This window comes from Toxorhynchites rutilus, chromosome 1, assembly GCF_029784135.1.
Source record: "Toxorhynchites rutilus septentrionalis strain SRP chromosome 1, ASM2978413v1, whole genome shotgun sequence".
Taxonomy (NCBI): Eukaryota; Metazoa; Arthropoda; class Insecta; order Diptera; family Culicidae; genus Toxorhynchites; species Toxorhynchites rutilus.
Window position 1 is genome coordinate 106,043,950 of NC_073744.1, and position 20,939 is coordinate 106,064,888.

The 20,939-nt window shown below is 40.3% G+C and overlaps 1 protein-coding gene across 2 annotated transcripts; it reads left to right on the forward strand.

Annotated features, from left to right (window-relative positions):
• The first annotated feature begins 9,740 nt into the window (after positions 1-9,740).
• LOC129762720 (thymidylate synthase) lies at positions 9,741-12,636 on the forward strand. 2 transcript variants are annotated; one of them, XM_055761234.1, is made up of 4 exons: positions 9,741-9,894; positions 9,965-10,228; positions 11,986-12,332; positions 12,389-12,636. In XM_055761234.1, the coding sequence occupies exons 1-4, from the start codon at positions 9,771-9,773 to the stop codon at positions 12,596-12,598; spliced, it is 945 nt and encodes a 314-aa protein (XP_055617209.1). In that variant the 5' UTR covers positions 9,741-9,770; the 3' UTR covers positions 12,599-12,636. The 2 variants fall into 2 exon arrangements, with proteins under 2 accessions (XP_055617209.1, XP_055617210.1); XM_055761235.1 differs by having other exon boundaries at positions 9,756-10,228.
• Positions 12,637-20,939: the final 8,303 nt, after the last annotated feature.

Sequence of the window (20,939 nt, forward strand, 5' to 3'; positions counted from 1 at the left end):
TAGCAGAGTCTTTCGGCGGGGTTTTCTTGTTCTTCAAATTTCAAAACCCGGCGAGCGCTTCGACTTGAACTCTGCTCGGGAGGTTAAAGGGTATCGCCCGCGAATGCTTGAATGCGCGACCAATGAAAGCGCAGGGGAATTTCGGTATGAATACAAAAATAGTTAACATCGTTAACTATTACGTAATTCCGGTTCCAATGAATGTCTCGCTGATCTGAGGATCTTGAGATATGCTTGCCATTCCGACTTCGAAAGTGAAAAAGGCAGGAGCGGATTAGTTTGTTCTGGTGTCGCGAGTTGAAATCCGAAGGTAGATTTTGGTGAAAGGCTACATGTGCTAGTCAGTATGATAAAGTTTCATTTTGTGATTTTTTTTATTTTCATATTTAGAATAGTAATTAAATTTAGTCCAGTAGTTGTTTTCCGCGAATTTAACTCTCCGCTTGTGTCCCCATTGAGCGGAACTGAAGGTAAGCTTCGGCATGTGACATGTGGCTAGCATTAATTTTAATTGTGGCCTGTGTGTGGTGTTCTTTTGACTGTCGTGTGTAGGAAAAAGCCGCTTCTGACCCACGATCGGAGATTGGATTTCCGCCACCTTGTCCGTCAATTCTAGTGGCCGCGCGGAGCGCAAACCATCACTCGCGCATCCAGGGAAGGCGCATCACGACACATCTACGAGTCGAACGCGCACTCAACGCCTACGGACTTACCATTCATCGCCTGGCGTGGAACGGCGATAAGGTAGATTCTCCACGTAAAACCTAGGTAGTGTGAGTAGAAACCTTTTTTTTACCCTAAAATAACATGCGCATGTAGGGTTAAAAGAACCAAAGAATAAAACCACACACAACTAACAACGCCACACAACAATGCCACATGCAATCGAAGCGTAGAGATTTACCGACGGCGCGCTTATGCTGATCGCTATTAATAAAGGGTTACACAAGATGCGAAATTAGGCTTTGTAGAATAATCGCTGGACTTGAATCAATGGGTCCGATGTTCGAATCCCGTAATAGTTAAATAAAATTGTTCGTGTAGTTATTATTTTTCGTTAATTGGAAGTTTCGAAGTAAATGTTGTAAATATAATTAAAACTTGTGGGATAATATGTTGAGTTAGCTGAATAAATGTTGTGTGATAACCAATAATTAGATGTAGACGGAAGTTTTGTGCATTTACTGGCTAGCGGTGTAGCCTAAAAACCCGAATAAATTTCAGATAGGTCACGAGCCCAGGGTTGGGGCTCCTCTTCTGTTGTGGACAACTTTTCAACCCCCGCACCCCGTTCTCTGAAACTTCAAGGTGGGTGATGCCAAGCGTAGGTCCAATGATGAGAAGTTTGGCATAAACGGTGTTCATTGGAACAACCGTATTGCCTCTGTTACTTGAATTGTGGAACGCGGACAAACGGTGTCGCGGGTCCTTCTTAGCGCAGGTGCAAGTCGCGGAGCAAACCGGGGTTTGGAACGAAGGAAAAACCCGCCCTCAGGTGTTGGGTGTCTCATTGCCGGGCAAAGCAAGAACACGGCGGTTGGTCTCCCTCGCGGGAGTGGCGCTTAAGCCAACCGCTTACCTGCGGATAACCCTCCGGTCGCGACAAACTCGCGCGCTTTCCCGGCGTCGCGGGTTACATTTCCCCACGTTGGGCGCCAAATGTAACCCGCGACGCCGGGAAAGCGCGCGAGTTTGTCGCGACCGGAGGGTTATCCGCAGGTAAGCGGTTGGCTTAAGCGCCACTCCCGCGAGGGAGACCAACCGCCGTGTTCTTGCTTTGCCCGGCAATGAGACACCCAACACCTGAGGGCGGGTTTTTCCTTCGTTCCAAACCCCGGTTTGCTCCGCGACTTGCACCTGCGCTAAGAAGGACCCGCGACACCGTTTGTCCGCGTTCCACAATTCAAGTAACAGAGGCAATACGGTTGTTCCAATGAACACCGTTTATGCCAAACTTCTCATCATTGGACCTACGCTTGGCATCACCCACCTTGAAGTTTCAGAGAACGGGGTGCGGGGGTTGAAAAGTTGTCCACAACAGAAGAGGAGCCCCAACCCTGGGCTCGTGACCTATCTGAAATTTATTCGGGTTTTTAGGCTACACCGCTAGCCAGTAAATGCACAAAACTTCCGTCTACATCTAATTATTGGTTATCACACAACATTTATTCAGCTAACTCAACATATTATCCCACAAGTTTTAATTATATTTACAACATTTACTTCGAAACTTCCAATTAACGAAAAATAATAACTACACGAACAATTTTATTTAACTATTACGGGATTCGAACATCGGACCCATTGATTCAAGTCCAGCGATTATTCTACAAAGCCTAATTTCGCATCTTGTGTAACCCTTTATTAATAGCGATCAGCATAAGCGCGCCGTCGGTAAATCTCTACGCTTCGATTGCATGTGGCATTGTTGTGTGGCGTTGTTAGTTGTGTGTGGTTTTATTCTTTGGTTCTTTTAACCCTACATGCGCATGTTATTTTAGGGTAAAAAAAAGGTTTCTACTCACACTACCTAGGTTTTACGTGGAGAATCTACCTTATCGCCGTTCCTCGCCAGGCGATGAATGGTAAGTCCGTAGGCGTTGAGTGCGCGTTCGACTCGTAGATGTGTCGTGATGCGCCTTCCCTGGATGCGCGAGTGATGGTTTGCGCTCCGCGCGGCCACTAGAATTGACGGACAAGGTGGCGGAAATCCAATCTCCGATCGTGGGTCAGAAGCGGCTTTTTCCTACACACGACAGTCAAAAGAACACCACACACAGGCCACAATTAAAATTAATGCTAGCCACATGTCACATGCCGAAGCTTACCTTCAGTTCCGCTCAATGGGGACACAAGCGGAGAGTTAAATTCGCGGAAAACAACTACTGGACTAAATTTAATTACTATTCTAAATATGAAAATAAAAAAAATCACAAAATGAAACTTTATCATACTGTTCAAGCTATGTACCTTTCATGAAGGAACTAATAACAAAAAACACACCTATGTGGAAAGTCCTACGTCGAATCCCATCGATTGAGGAATCGTTGATTCTTTGGAAGATTGCTTGAAGTCTGAGTTGAGAGCTCACAATGATCCGGGAAAAGTAGCAAAGTTCACGAAGAAAATGAACGAGTCGGAGCTATGACCTGTGCAAAGTAGCGGTCATGGTACCGTGAAGCGTAAAGCGAGCACTGATGATGACTTTCGAAATTATCAGTAGTGGACTTTGTGAAGAAACGAAGAGTAGAGCGCCTCAGCACTAGAGAGCAGTCCGAAGAAGAAGAGACTTGATAAACCTCTCGATTGGTTGATTCCGTAGAATCAAGTTTTTTTGAAAGCTATGTAGCCGAAGTGACAAACGGGAATCCCAACGAAAACATCAAAAAGAGACCGACCTTCGGAACCGAATCGAGTGAACAACGCGACTCGAATTGTAAATACAATGTAATTATTAGTAGTAGATTAATTCATTAGTTTTCTTCCTATTTCCCTAACCCTTATTTTCTATTATTAGTCCTAGATCTAGTTAAATTAGTTGTTAAATTATTAAAAAGTAATAGTCACTCACGTTTTTTCCTCGTTTATGGTCTTTTTTTTGCTTAGTTTGTTTCATCGTCACTTTTCCGTTCCAGTATTCCATTTTTGTTGTTGTTTTCTTTCGAAGAAATTCTTTAGTTTTTTTTGTAGAATGACTTCCTGATTTAGTTCCTAAAATAATATGTAAAAATTAATAAATATTTTGATTTTATAATTTACTTGTTATAATCATCGTTGTGGTTCCGGTTCGTCGAGTAGTCCCGTTTCTCGTCGAGGAAGTGTTTCACTATTGTCCTGATTCGGTTATCCTCGTTTCGGTATGTTTTCCAGTATTGTCCTTAGCAGCTCCCATCCTTGTCCGGTTTTACATTTGTATTTCCTTCGTCCTCCGATACAGCCCTCTGTTTCCTCCAGTTGTTGTTCTCAAAAACCGTCCTGTCCTAGTCCTTTTCTCGGTCTCGTTCCTGGTTATCCTCGTCCTTCGTTCGATCGTTTCCCCAGCAACAATCCAGTCCAGCCGGTGATGCTGCTTCCCTTGTAGAACCTAACCTGTGAAAGAAAGAGAAAAACAAAGAGCTTTACACCTAATAGTTGGAACGACTTACCATTTTTACTTTCCTTTTTCAACGTCGTCCATATCGCTCACAAGGTTTTTCCTTCTCGAAAAAAAAAAAAAAAACACGGAATCGTCCGTGTAAAAAAAAAAATTAAAACCCGAACTTCCACTGCACTGACAAACCATCGCACCGGTTTGTTTACTTCTCGAACATTCTTTTAGTTGGCAATAGCGTGAGTGAATTGTGTGAGTGTATTGGGAGAATGAGTGTACATCGCTTGTAAGCGAGGGGTGCGTGAATGTTGGATTGGTTGAATATTTAGTTTCGTTTTGTGATTTTGTTAGGAAAAAGGTCATCTCATCGTTGGTAGCATGCCAACGATTGAGAATGACGAACTTTAAGATCTTTCTTCGGATGGGAGCAGGAGATCTTTGGATTTTTCCAGAGTAGCTTCCATATCCGAAGAAATTTCGGGCAAATTTAAGATGGATATTGTTTCATTCCTTTTTACTTGGATAAAGTTCTGGAGTCGGAATGAACAATATTCATTGAGTTATTTTTTCGACGTAGGTCGATAGTACGTTCTTTTTACATCTCCAGAAATACTTCTATTAATGAGAAGTGGAGGATGTAAAGATTTTAGTTATAGTTTTGAGTAATTTCGAGTATATTTTTTCTTCATTTTGTGTAAATAGGATTGTCAACTAAATAGTAGCTCTGGAAGGTCAGATCGATTGATGTTTTTTTTCTCGAGTTTTTTCTTGTCTCTCAGTTCAGTAGTTTTCGGTTAGTTAGTTCTCTATAATACCAGTAATTTTTGATGGGCGTTTAGAGTTAACCTTTGTAGGGTTTCACATGACATTTCGCTGGAGACCGGAGCTGCAAAGCGTTGATGGTCAGTTACAGACAGATCAATTGATCTGATACTGGAAATAGAGGATGAGTCAATTCAGTTTGACGATGACCACATATGACCCCGAAAATGTTACTAAACAATTCTGCGAAGGGAGACTCTATTTTCGCCTTCGAAAATTTGATTGGTGCAGGCCAATCAAATTTTCGAAAATTAAGCAGGGAATGATGTAGCACGGTACTGATTTCGACTTTTGGAAGCCCCTCGTTTCGTTATTTTGAATTTCAGATCCAACACAATCTCTCCTGTGTGGATCTGGGATTCTCTCTTCTTTCTATGTATTGGATGTTTGGCAACGCGAGTGCCGCTCCCGATTTTAGATTTGAGCAACTAGCCATAATGGGTGCTGGATGTGACTGGGCGGCTGTTTTAGCCAAGACACCCACATACCAACACTCCGAAAGACTCATGCTTTCTTTTTTTTTTTGCTATTTTTTCATTTGGATATTTCCCCCAAATAGCAGAGTCTTTCGGCGGGGTTTTCTTGTTCTTCAAATTTCAAAACCCGGCGAGCGCTTCGACTTGAACTCTGCTCGGGAGGTTAAAGGGTATCGCCCGCGAATGCTTGAATGCGCGACCAATGAAAGCGCAGGGGAATTTCGGTATGAATACAAAAATAGTTAACATCGTTAACTATTACGTAATTCCGGTTCCAATGAATGTCTCGCTGATCTGAGGATCTTGAGATATGCTTGCCATTCCGACTTCGAAAGTGAAAAAGGCAGGAGCGGATTAGTTTGTTCTGGTGTCGCGAGTTGAAATCCGAAGGTAGATTTTGGTGAAAGGCTACATGTGCTAGTCAGTATGATAAAGTTTCATTTTGTGATTTTTTTAATTTTCATATTTAGAATAGTAATTAAATTTAGTCCAGTAGTTGTTTTCCGCGAATTTAACTCTCCGCTTGTGTCCCCATTGAGCGGAACTGAAGGTAAGCTTCGGCATGTGACATGTGGCTAGCATTAATTTTAATTGTGGCCTGTGTGTGGTGTTCTTTTGACTGTCGTGTGTAGGAAAAAGCCGCTTCTGACCCACGATCGGAGATTGGATTTCCGCCACCTTGTCCGTCAATTCTAGTGGCCGCGCGGAGCGCAAACCATCACTCGCGCATCCAGGGAAGGCGCATCACGACACATCTACGAGTCGAACGCGCACTCAACGCCTACGGACTTACCATTCATCGCCTGGCGTGGAACGGCGATAAGGTAGATTCTCCACGTAAAACCTAGGTAGTGTGAGTAGAAACCTTTTTTTTACCCTAAAATAACATGCGCATGTAGGGTTAAAAGAACCAAAGAATAAAACCACACACAACTAACAACGCCACACAACAATGCCACATGCAATCGAAGCGTAGAGATTTACCGACGGCGCGCTTATGCTGATCGCTATTAATAAAGGGTTACACAAGATGCGAAATTAGGCTTTGTAGAATAATCGCTGGACTTGAATCAATGGGTCCGATGTTCGAATCCCGTAATAGTTAAATAAAATTGTTCGTGTAGTTATTATTTTTCGTTAATTGGAAGTTTCGAAGTAAATGTTGTAAATATAATTAAAACTTGTGGGATAATATGTTGAGTTAGCTGAATAAATGTTGTGTGATAACCAATAATTAGATGTAGACGGAAGTTTTGTGCATTTACTGGCTAGCGGTGTAGCCTAAAAACCCGAATAAATTTCAGATAGGTCACGAGCCCAGGGTTGGGGCTCCTCTTCTGTTGTGGACAACTTTTCAACCCCCGCACCCCGTTCTCTGAAACTTCAAGGTGGGTGATGCCAAGCGTAGGTCCAATGATGAGAAGTTTGGCATAAACGGTGTTCATTGGAACAACCGTATTGCCTCTGTTACTTGAATTGTGGAACGCGGACAAACGGTGTCGCGGGTCCTTCTTAGCGCAGGTGCAAGTCGCGGAGCAAACCGGGGTTTGGAACGAAGGAAAAACCCGCCCTCAGGTGTTGGGTGTCTCATTGCCGGGCAAAGCAAGAACACGGCGGTTGGTCTCCCTCGCGGGAGTGGCGCTTAAGCCAACCGCTTACCTGCAGATAACCCTCCGGTCGCGACAAACTCGCGCGCTTTCCCGGCGTCGCGGGTTACAAGATCTGCACACTTTTACAGACTTTTCCACATTTTTAACAGACATTCACATGTTTTTACAGACTGTTTTTTAAAAATCATCTGGCAGCTCTTCCTTCCACTTTTTATCGAATATTTCCAAATCGTAGGAGTAAACATTTACGTGACTCTGACTTTGTTTGTTTTTATTACGTTCGAAAAAACGTTATGACAAAGAGAGGGGACATTAAAAATGCGTTGCTCAGTGAAAGGCTGAGATGCTCTTTCAGAGATGCAATGGTTAATTAAACAATTGACGGAAAAATATAGTTCGTTCATTTTATAATTTTACTTATTTTTACCCTTGACAACAATACCTCTTTTATAGTGTTGATTATCATAAGAAAAATAACACTCCTGATCGTTGGATCTCTTTTGACATTTCAATTGGATCTTTTTTGACAGCCGTTTTGATTCAGTCCGCACTACCTAGATTGTGTAAAAAATCCTCAGCTTTCAAGAAAAAATATAAAAATATATAGCGCCCTCTAGTTCAAAGTCATAAAAAAAATAAAAATCGACTACAATCAATAATTACTAAAATATAATTATGTATTTCGCAAGTTAAATATTTTTTTATAAAAGGCTAGGTCAATTTTATATGTCGATCATCTAAATCGATTCAGTGATTCAAATGTTATTAATTTTCATTTGTCATTTTTGGGAAAAAGTGGAAAAAAATGATTTTTCGGACCACTTAATAACTTATGTGCTGTAAGTGTGTTTAAATGTTTCAACGATCTACACATACATACATACACATACATACACAAACATACGCGTTGTTAATTTTTATAAAACACAGTATTTCTCCGTTGATATATTGGACATCCACCAAGGCTTGCGGTCTTGTCGTTTTTATTTTTAAAAAAATGCAGTGTATATTTTCCATCCGCCATGCAAGGCTATACAAGTTTTAGACCACCACACGGCCATGAACCATGTCTGTCGTAACAATATCGAACAGTAACCCATATTTCGTCATAAGCAGACCCGAAGGCAAATGTAAGTTGTTGAAAATAGAATGAACATTTTTATTCGATGTTGTTTAAATACTTAGAAGACATAGTCCTGACCCTAACTTAACTATTTTTCAATAAATCTCCTTGCATTTCAGCAAAACAATCTTGTCTAGAACAGAAAATAATTATCAGAGACAATTTTCGTTCAAGATTTTTCCTTACCTGCAGAGAATGCAATTCTCGCGTAACTTTTGAAAAGGTCCTATGTAACAAATGTAAACAAATCGTGTTAATGGATGCACGCTATTAGTTTTCAATCATTGAATGTATTACAAAAACAATCGTTCACGTATCTATCCTCTTCATCTTTTTGTCGCCGATACAAAAAATATCCAATGTACAGATTCGAATTTTAAGCACCCGGCTGTTACTTCGGACGCCACTTTCCTCCGACGGCCGAAACGTCCGAAGTAACAAAGCAGTCAAAACAACTCGCAGTCGTTCTTCGGTCGTTTTGGAATTTGTTTCTTACAGGTGTTGTTATCGATTTCAGTGCAATTCAACGAGTGATAACAATAGTAATCAGTCTTTAGAACGAAATGCTGATATTTGGATTGTTGTTTATTAGTTAGTTTCAAATTTTTATAGTGCAACGTAATATGTCCAATGTGCAAACGCGGGCAGTCAAAACGTCCAATGTAACATTTTTCGCTCCGAGGCTTCAACCTTAATCTCAAATCACGGAACAATAGTTACGATTGGTTTTACGAAGTTATTCTTGACAGCTAGTGGTGAAAACAGTGATAAAGATTGATAGCTTTTAAGACAATTCGCGAAATAATGTTCGGGTCTTCAACTACGTTTTTCTCGAGTTGGCGAAAATGTTACATTGGACCTTTTCAAAAGTTACGCGAGAATTGTTCATTAATTGTGAATAACCGTATCCTCTTTTTCGTCTGCAGTGATGTCAAGGCAAAAGTACTTATGTGTATGAGTTCCAAACATCATACACACCAGATGGGCCAACAAGAAGGACTGCCGGGCCGCAGGTTGAGTATCGCTGGTCTAACGTCATGTGTATTGATATATACTAAATATAATAACTTTTCTGTATTAAAACTATGGAAAAATGTCATATGGTGAGTTAAATATTTTTGATGTGATGAATGTTTTACAGATATGTCTGTAAATTTACAAACATATTTGTAAATCTGGCATCTCTGGTGGTCTGAGAATTTATTGCAAGAAATCGCTTGAAAACATGCAAGAATTTGCTTGAGAATGAAGTGGATTGAGTCCGCACCACTTAGCTGTACACGTACAACGCAAGTACAGCTGTATGTCTGTCCCTGGTATAAGAGTGCAGTATTTGATTAGAGGCGAATGAACTGTAAAGTTTAAAGCCTCTTAAAAACAAAGAAAGAAAAGTATTTGATACGCTGTCCCACTGACATTCTTTTTCTTATGCATTCTTTTCATTTGCCTCTTATTTGCGAGAAATAGCACGGATGCACAATAATCGAAATGTGGAGATGAGTATAAATGTGGTATACTCATTTTTTCTGAGAGTGTACATACTTAATTTATTCAAACTCGAAACTTATGCAGACGGCAACACGGTACCTTTAAAGCGCGAAATGACATAAACAAACTCAGCTCAATTTTCGCGCGTTCGTATATTTTGCATGAGTGATCTCGTAGCGGGATCGGTGCAGTATAGTACGGGAATTTGTGCGAATACTACGGGTTATATTACGCGTCGCTTAGCAAAATTGATGATTTATAATGCAAGGAAATACCGAACCAACTGTAAACACGCACGGTCATACCGAAAATCGCGAAGAAATTCAATATCTAGACCTTATTCGCACGATTCTAGCCAACGGGAACAAGCGTCAGGATCGTACAGGAGTTGGAACTTTAGCAATTTTTGGCACTCAAATGCGCTACAGTTTGAGAAATAATACATTACCTTTGCTTACAACGAAGCGAGTTTTCTTTCGAGCTGTTGCGGAAGAATTGCTCTGGTTTATACGAGGCAGTACGAATGCAAAGGAATTGCAGGAAAAAAATATTCACATTTGGGACGGAAACAGTACACGACAGTTTTTGGACTCGGCCGGATTTACAAACCGCGAAGAAGGTAATTATTATACTTCAGTGAGAAACAGTAAGTTTTTCGTCTCCTTCGAAAATGCGCAAATACATAAGTATCAATTTTCATGTGCATATATTTCCATTAAACGTTGATTTTTTTTCCAAAATATATATTTTATTAAGGCACATATGGCTTTAGCCTGACGGGGCCGGGAGTTCAATATTTTGACAATTTTTGTCTTACGACTATGTTAGTAATATGTAACCGATTACTCGCGGTTGTCTCGGGGTTAGTATTACAAAGATTCTCATAATTGGAATGTTGCAGTCTCCAGTACTCTGTATGTGTGGCCGACACGGGATTCTTCCTATTGGGGTGCAACTGATCATTAATCAGCGACGCCCCCCTAGTCTGTACCTCATATCAATCGTGGTGCGTCTCTCTTGACTCGAGGAATCCAGGGTAGAATAGTCACTGGGCAGTACAATCTTCAGCTAGAGCGTTGTCATGAGCGGTACAACCTTTAGCTCTTGTTGAATATTCAGTAACCTGCACAACCTTCGACCTGTGTATCTGTAAAGAGTATGTGTATGTATTGCGGCGACTAAGTAAAAGTTTATCGATCGGATAGGAGGGATATGATATAGATGAAGCAGAAAATCAGGATCGTTTCTACCTAAGATATCCCGGACGGGGATAACCGATTGTCTGCCTAGTGCCCTTAGTGCTCTGGAAAGCTGAGAGCGGGTAGCATGGAACCGGATACACGACCAGACAACATGCTCGATGTCGTGGTAGCCATCGCCACAATCACAAAGATTGTTTGTTGCGAGCCCAATGCGATAAAGATGCGCGTTTAGGTTGTAGTGATTGGACATAAGCCGAGATATCACGCGAATGAAATCACGACCTACATTCAACCCTTGAGCCATGAACTCGTCGAGACCTTAGGGATAATCGTGTGTAACCAACGACCGAACTCATCTTCACTCCACATGCGCTGCCAACTTACGAGCGTGTGCTGACAAACCAAAACGTTGATATTACCTTTAAATTTTGAATTAAGACTTGGGTTTCGATAAAATTCTGATACGCTGCATTTCTCCTCGCATTCAGAGCGAGATGGAAATATTCCCCTTATTCTGCATCACGAGTGACGTGAGATGAAGTCTCATCTAATTACAAACTATAGTCACGTCATTCGCCTTTGGTAATACTCTAATTCGAACAATCTCACGCCATTCAACGTACAGATTTTAACAAATTGAAGAAATTTGAACTTTACATTTTGTCGGAAATTATTTACATTTACTCAATGTATCATAGATCATATATATTAGGTTGGAGCGAAAATAATCGGAAAAAATTGCGATTATTCCTCGAGAGCTATGGAAAAAAAGGTATTTCTTATTCCCCAATTTTATAATATGATTGAAAAACATATTTCAGAAGCACATAACATTTCATTCGATGCCAATATACGGAAACAGTCGATTTTGATCGACTGATTCTTTCTATGAAATCTATCGTATATGAAACCATCGCTACAAAATAAATTCATAAGCATTTTCGAACCAATAACTGAATTACGTGTTCTCGGTATAGAACTGATAGTTTTGCTAAACGTACGTATCAATGAACAATCTTATCAGTTGTTGAATTTTGTTACTGACGGAGTAATCTGTAGTTAGATAGAATCTAAGCGTATTCTGTTGAGATAATGTTTACAAATACGGAAGTTAACTATCAGATCCAGCTGATAGCATTTGCGGTAGAACAATAATATTCATACTCATTTCTAGGTGACCTAGGACCAGTATATGGATTCCAGTGGCGACATTTTGGTGCACAATACAAAACATATCATGATGATTATTCAGGCCAAGGCATTGACCAATTGGCGGAAGTTATAAACCGTATTAAAACTAACCCGACGGACCGACGAATTATAATGAGTGCGTGGAACCCCGTGGATATCCCTCAAATGGCTCTACCACCTTGTCATTGCCTTGCGCAGTTTTTTGTGGCCGATGGAGAGTTGTCATGTCAGTTGTACCAACGATCAGCTGATATGGGTCTGGGAGTTCCATTCAACATTGCCAGTTATGCTTTGCTTACGCATATGATTGCCCACGTTACTGGTTTGAAGGTGAGCAACAATTTGATTATTTATATCGAAAATTCAAAATTTTCAACAATTCACAGACCGGCGATTTTATCCACACCACTGGGGACACTCACATTTACCTTAATCATATTGAACCTTTGAAAGAGCAGATACAGCGAACACCTAGAAGATTTCCATCACTTAATTTCAAGCGTGTAATTACGTCGATCGATGATTTCCGATATGAGGATCTGGAGGTTCGCGATTATGATCCATATCCAACTATTAAAATGCAAATGGCTGTTTAAAATATTGCAATAAACATTCATATTGTATTTTTGATTTACTTCGATAAAGATTACATTTTTGTCAAACTCCTAATCATTGAAAGAGTCTAAAGTCTGTCATTTTTGAATAATACTGAATGTATGAAATTATGAGGTCATAGCTCTTTTTGTGGATTGGTAGTAATCCAACCCGATAAGAGCGTTCGGCGACTACAATCAGTCTGGTTTAGTGTGGAACATCCCGTCGAATTCTTCACCTTCTATTGACTGCTCACGATCACGTTTTTCGACTGCTTCCTCGGTCTTACTCGATGGATTCTGTTTCCATGGACTAACTCAATCCAGTGCTGAACAGGAATGGCCGCTTGCTCGATCTAGTGCTAGCAAATGATGCTGCTTTATCAAAGTGCTCGATCTCCGAGGCCGCCGATCCAGTTATTCCGCTCGCCACCGATCATCCAGCACTAGAAGTTTACGTCAATTTACCGACTGACTTCCTTCAATTTTCAGAAAGCAGATTTCGCAGCATTACATCAAGCAATAGCTCAAGTCGAGTGTGTAGAGTCTTGGAGACAAACTGTATTGACCTTGATGATGAGATACTTTTTAGATAGAAATAGGAGACAGAATGGGAGAGCGAGAGACGCCACTTTCCTCCGACGGCCGAAACGTCCGAAGTAACAAAGCAGTCAAAACAACTCGCAGTCGTTCTTCGGTCGTTTTGGAATTTGTTTCTTACAGGTGTTGTTATCAATTTCAGTGCAATTCAACGAGTGATAACAATAGTAATCAGTCTTTAGAACGAAATGCTGATATTTGGATTGTTGTTTATTAGTTAGTTTCAAATTTTTATAGTGCAACGTAATATGTCCAACGTAATATGTCCAACGTAATATGTCCAATGTGTCGTCTTAATGAACAATACTGGGGAGAGTAGATGGAACAGGAAAAGTGACCGGACGCAAGTGACTTCGGGAGCTAATTTAGACTGTAAAATTCTATGAGAGCTGATAATGGACCTCAATTGAATGGAGATTGTAAGGAGCTGAAGCAGTTTTGCCAAGAAAAGAACATCGAACTAGTCAATACCACACCATATTGGCCACAGGCGAACGGTGAGGTAGAGCGACAAAATAAAGTATCTTAAAACGACTACGAATAGCCCAGGAGTTAGGTAAGAATTGGCGTTTGGAACTTAGTAAGTTTTTGTTGGCGTACCACACTACAAACCATTCAACAACTGGGAAATCACCATCGGAATTGATGTTTGGACGAAGAATAAGGAATAAACTACCGTCAATGCCGTACAGCATAGAGGATGAGGAAGTTCGAGATCGTGATAAAATTATTAAAGAAAAAGGGAAGGAATATTCTGATAATCTACGAAAGGCTCGCGATAATCCAATCAAGGTTGGGGATGTAGTTTATACAAAAAGGATGAAGAAGGATCATAAGCTAAATACAGATTATTCTTCGGAAAGATTCAAGGTAATTAAACGTACTGGAGCGGAAGCCACGGTTAAATAATTGGAAACCGGAAATGAATGTAATCGTCATGTGACACATTTAAAAAAAGCAGAGGTTCAACTAAATAAAACAGTTTCTAGACAGGCTTTAGAAGAGGAGGAAGCTGAACAACAGGACACTACGGAGCATCTAGCAGTTCCTGAAATCCAGGATGGAAATATACCTGAGAACAAGTAAGATGTAGGAACCGAAAGAGCTAAGAGAAGAAGACTGGATCCGGAAATTTGAGGACTATGTACCCTACTAAAATAAAATAAAAATAAGGTGGGATGTAGAGTCTTGGAGACAAACTGTATTGACCTTGATGATGAGATACTTTGGATAGAAATAGGAGACAGAATGGGAGAGCGAGAGATACTGGGGAGAGTAGATGGAACAGGAAAAGTGACCGGACGCAAGTGACTTCGGGAGCTAATTGAGACTGTAAAATAAAGAGTGAAAGCACATAAAAACAAGAATTTATTACTTTTATTATCCGGAATAACTTTCTACAGAGTGGGAATTTATGGAGACCATCGAGGATGTAGATGCTGCCGTTGCCAGGTGTCACCGCAGCAGCTGAGTCGGCAACCCTATCGAGTTTGAAAGTCCCACAGGAAAAGAAATAACAGTTGACAAGTAGAAAAGCTGTCAGAGTGAAGAAATCAGTACGCGTGGTTCATTTAATATTTTTCCTTTTCGCTAAAGATTAAAACATCATTATAATTATTGAAAATCGCTTTATTAGATGTTCAGCATTGTTAACCCTTTTATAGGACAGAACGTATGTAGGAAAACTATTTGTTCATAAAAAATAACGATAACAATTTGCATTACTTCAACAGAAAAATTGTACTACATAATCTCAATCTCTAGAGACCCGTAAATCGGATAAGGCCCACTGCTTTATAAGACAGATTTAAAAACTAACTGTATGATATAAATATAAAAATACTTCGTTCCAGCTTTGAAGCAAATAAACAGCTATCAAAACGCAGTGGATGACTTTTTTTCCTGGCCTCCGGCGACATTCTTCAAATAAAGCAACATGCCGAAACACATTCGAACGACTGTTACGTCCAGTATAAGCAACTGTGTAGCCTGTGACAGACCAGATGATGTGGACAATTTTGTCCAGTGCGACGTTTGTGATTCCTGGTGGCACTTCTCTTGTGCCAAGGTCACGGATTCCATAAGCGATCGGTCGTGGACCTGCTTCAATTGTGCAAGTGAAGAGAGTATGTCCTTTAAAAGCGAAATATCCGGGCTAAGCGGCTATCATCTAGCGGAATGTATCGCTCGGTTGAAGGAAAAACAAGAGAACTGGAGAAAAGACAACTAGAGTTAGACCTACAGAAAAAAACAGGAAGTGGGTTATATCTATGGTATAATCGCAAGGGTGACGTAGGACTATCGTTGATTTAGAGATCATTATGTGAAGTTGAATCTAAATCCATTCTGAATGAATGAATGAATGAATATTTGGGAGACTTCGAAAACGAGAGCGTTACGTTGGAGGCACAAGGTTTTATGCATCCAATGTAGGATACGAAAAACCTTGTTCTGAAGAATAATCTTCAGAAGCTAACATGCTAACTGTACTTGATTGACAAATCACAAACCCAAATGTATTTGATCACAGTGTTACATGGAAAGAAAACATTCAAATAAACTCTTTAACATGAATATATTTTGAAAATTCCCAAAGGAACTGGCAGATTATTTTCAGTAACGATTAGATATTTCCACATTTTCCTCGATACTGGAAGCCCACCAGTGGTTAATGCCAACTCGATAACCACCTGTTAATAGCACTTGATTGAAACATATTTGGTCACAGTGTTACATGGATAGAAAACATTCAATTAAACTCTTTCACATGAATATATTTTGAAAATTCCCAAAGGAACTGGCAGATTATTTTCCAGCAATGATTAGATCTTTCCGGAACTTTCTCGATGCTGAATGGCATCCAAACGGAAAGAGTTCTGCGCGTGTATGTGTCGATCCTTCGCCGTCCACCTCCTCCAGCACGTTAGGCAACGATGTTGTCTTGTCGATGTTCTCACGAAAAATGAATGTGTCTCACCACCAGAATATCGCTTAAGTATGCTGTTTGTGTGTGATTGAATCGAGAGAAGGTGTGGTTTACGATGGCAATTTGGAAGGCAAACTAGAGGGGAATGAACTCTCTGAGCTCGGAACTTTCGGCGACTGAGCAATAATCGATTGCGGGCGCATACAATATTGGATACGGAAATATCCTACTGATGGGGAAGAATAATCTTCTGAAGCTATCCTGTTAATTGCGATTGATTGAAAAACCACAAAACCAAATGTATTTGATCACAGTGTTACATGGAAAGAAAACATTCAAATAAACTCATTCACATGAATATATTTTGAAAATGCCCAAAGGAACTGGCAGATTATTTTCAGTAACGATTAGATATTTCCACATTTTCCTCGATACTGGAAGCCCATCAGTGGTTAATGCCAACTCGATAACCACCTGTTAATAGCACTTGATTGAAACATATTTGGTCACAGTGTTACATGGATAGAAAACATTCAATTAAACTCTTTCACATGAATATATTTTGAAAATTCCCAGAGGAACTGGCAGATTATTTTCAGTAACGATTAGTTATTTCCACATTTTCCTCGATACTGGAAGCCCACCAGTGGTTAATACCAACTCGATAACCACCTGTTAATAGCACATGATTGAAACATATTTGGTCACAGTGTTACATGGATAGAAAACATTCAATTAAACTCTTTCACATGAATATATTTTGAAAATTCCCAAAGGAACTGGCAGATTATTTTCCAGCAATGATTAGATCTTTCCGGAACTTTCTCGATGCTGAATGGCATCCAAACGGAAAGAGTTCTGCGCGTGTATGTGTCGATCCTTCGCCGTCCACCTCCTCCAGCACGTTAGGCAACGATGTTGTCTTGTCGATGTCCTCACGAAAAATGAATGTGTCTCACCACCAGAATATCGCTTAAGTATGCTTTTTGTGTGTGATTGAATCGAGAGAAGGTGTGGTTTACGATGGCAATTTGGAAGGCAAACTAGAGGGGAATGAACTCTCTGAGCTCGGAACTTTCGGCGACTGAGCAATAATCGATTGCGGGCGCATACAATATTGGATACCGAAATATCCTACTGATGGGGAAGAATAATCTTCTGAAGCTATCCTGTTAATTGCGATTGATTGAAAAACCACAAAACCAAATGTATTTGATCACAGTGTTACATGGAAAGAAAACATTCAAATAAACTCTTTAACATGAATATATTTTGAAAATTCCCAAAGGAACTGGCAGATTATTTTCAGTAACGATTAGATATTTCCACATTTTCCTCGATACTGGAAGCCCATCAGTGGTTAATGCCAACTCGATAACCACCTGTTAATAGCACTTGATAGAAACATATTTGGTCACAGTGTTACATGGATAGAAAACATTCAATTAAACTCTTTCACATGAATATATTTTGAAAATTCCCAGAGGAACTGGCAGATTATTTTCAGTAACGATTAGTTATTTCCACATTTTCCTCGATACTGGAAGCCCACCAGTGGTTAATGCCAACTCGATAACCACCTGTTAATAGCACTTGATTGAAACATATTTGGTCACAGTGTAACATGGATAGAAAACATTGAAATAAACTCATTCACATGAATATATTTTGAAAATGCCCAAAGGAACTGACAGATTATTTTCAGTAACGATTAGATATTTCCACATTTTCCTCGATACTGGAAGCCCACCAGTGGTTAATGCCAACTCGATAACCACCTGTTAATAGCACTTGATTGAAATATATTTGGTCACAGTGTTACATGGATAGAAAACATTCAATTAAACTCTTTCACATGAATATATTTTGAAAATTCCCAAAGGAACTGGCAGATTATTTTCAGTAACGATTAGTTATTTCCACATTTTCCTCGATACTGGAAGCCCACCAGTGGTTAAAACCAACTCGATAACCACCTGTTAATAGCACATGATTGAAACATATTTGGTCACAGTGTTACATGGATAGAAAACATTCAATTAAACTCTTTCACATGAATATATTTTGAAAATTCCCAAAGGAACTGGCAGATTATTTTCCAGCAATGATTAGATCTTTACGGAACTTTCTCGATGCTGAATGGCATCCAAACGGAAAGAGTTCTGCGCGTGTATGTGTCGATCCTTCGCCGTCCACCTCCTCCAGCACGTTAGGCAACGATGTTGTCTTGTCGATGTCCTCACGAAAAATGAATGTGTCTCACCACCAGAATATCGCTTAAGTATGCTTTTTGTGTGTGATTGAATCGAGAGAAGGTGTGGTTTACGATGGCAATTTGGAAGGCAAACTAGAGGGGAATGAACTCTCTGAGCTCGGAACTTTCGGCGACTGAGCAATAATCGATTGCGGGCGCATACAATATTGGATACGGAAATATCCTACTGATGGGGAAGAATAATCTTCTGAAGCTATCCTGTTAATTGCGATTGATTGAAAAACCACAAAACCAAATGTATTTGATCACAGTGTTACATGGAAAGAAAACATTCAAATAAACTCTTTAACATGAATATATTTTGAAAATTCCCAAAGGAACTGGCAGATTATTTTCAGTAACGATTAGATACTTCCACATTTTCCTCGATACTGGAAGCCCATCAGTGGTTAATGCCAACTCGATAACCACCTGTTAATAGCACTTGATAGAAACATATTTGGTCACAGTGTTACATGGATAGAAAACATTCAATTAAACTCTTTCACATGAATATATTTTGAAAATTCCCAAAGGAACTGGCAGATTATTTTCAGTAACGATTAGATATTTCCACATTTTCCTCGATACTGGAAGCCCATCAGTGGTTAATGCCAACTCGATAACCACCTGTTAATAGCACTTGATAGAAACATATTTGGTCACAGTGTTACATGGATAGAAAACATTCAATTAAACTCTTTCACATGAATATATTTTGAAAATTCCCAGAGGAACTGGCAGATTATTTTCAGTAACGATTAGTTATTTCCACATTTTCCTCGATACTGGAAGCCCACCAGTGGTTAATGCCAACTCGATAACCACCTGTTAATAGCCGCGCGTGTATGTGTGTGTAGCGATGTCTTCCCAGGGAACCGTTTGTGGCATCACTCTCCTCCTGATAGATTGCCTTCTGGCCTAGGGTGCACAAACAGGCTCTTGGTGACACCGTTCATCCGCGCTTTCATGATAAATAAAGAGCTTCACCGCAACAGCGACAACATGCTCCAATCGCTGTTCAATTAGAACTGAGTGGATTTCCGAGCGCCGCTCGCTTATATACCGATTGGTGATTTCAATAGCCTGTTTTGAAAGCAATTTTAAGACTATTGAAACAAGTTTTTGGATCAAAAAGTAACAAGTATATAACGCGTAGACATTTTATCCTTCGAATGAAGTGTTTATCATACCATTTCGTTCAGTTGTTTAGGAGCTATTAACGCTCAAAATCTCGGTCTCCGGCGTAACGCTTTCGTTTTCGAAACTTTGATTTTACACCCCGGTATAGAAATGAAAGACGTAGTCCTACGTCAAAAAATTCTGAATGAACAGCAAAAGTTGTTAGATGACATGGCTGAAGCACACGCGAATAATTACAAGAGTAACGAAAGCTTCCAAATAGTGGACGAATGGATACGGTGTAACGAAGAACAGGAAGAAAGCGCGGTCGACAGAACGAAACCACCAGCAGCCTCTCAGTTCCAGCAGCTACAACCAATATCCAAACCTCATCGTAACGACAACAATCCTTCCAAATATCAACGGAAGCAGGAAATGCGAGAACAGTATCAACAAAAACAGAAACAAGCAGAGAAGCTGCTTCAGGAATTGCAGTGCCAACTGGACGAGTGTGAGAAACAATTAGCAGGATTTGAATTACCGGCTCGAACTCGACGTAATGTCTCCGACAACAGTGTGCAGTTGAGATCGCCAGGAACGATTTTAAAAACCCGCCCAATGTATAAAGAATTGCGTATTGATTCAAATCCAGAAATGTTTTCGACAGATAACGAGCAGCAGCAGGATAGACGCGCGTTCTTCGGTGTTAGTGGAGGTAGACAGCTAAATGAATTCCACCTGAAGTCCGAAGTTTCTTTCGATAACTTTTCGATTCGATGTTATCGACGACAAGCCTACCAGCTGCGTCTGTCAATCTAAAGACGTTTTGAAATTATATGACGGGAGTTGTCCAATACGCATCCAGTGTGGTGCTGTTCGATTTAGATAGCGTGAAAGCTTCGAGCACCCGTGGCCGAGTGGTTAGCGTCTCACATTATCATGCCGGGTGTTCGGGTTCGATTCCCGTTCTGGCCGGAGGATTTTTCATCATTGACACAGTCAAAGATAGCCCTTTCGAAAGAAGAGCAGCGAGCGTGGAAAATGTTAGAGAGTACAACTAAGCGCGTTGGACATCGATTCGAGGTTGGATTATTATGGACGCAGGATGACGTCGAATTTCCCGATAGCTATCCTCTGGCATTGCGTAGATTGGAATGTCTGGAAAAGCGTATGGAACGTAACTCAGTACTTAAAGAAAGTATATATCGTCAGATAAACGGATACCTGGATAAAAGATATGCACACAAAGTGTCTGCTGACGAACTTTTCAATGCAAATCCGCGAAAAATTTGGTACGTCCCCATAGGAGCAGTCCTAAACCCTAATAAAACCAGGGAAAGTGCGGATTATTTGCGATGCTCGTGCTAAGGTGCTAGGCGTATCATTGATTTCTTTTCTTCTGAAAGGACCGGATCTACTGACGTCACTTATTGCAGTTCTGT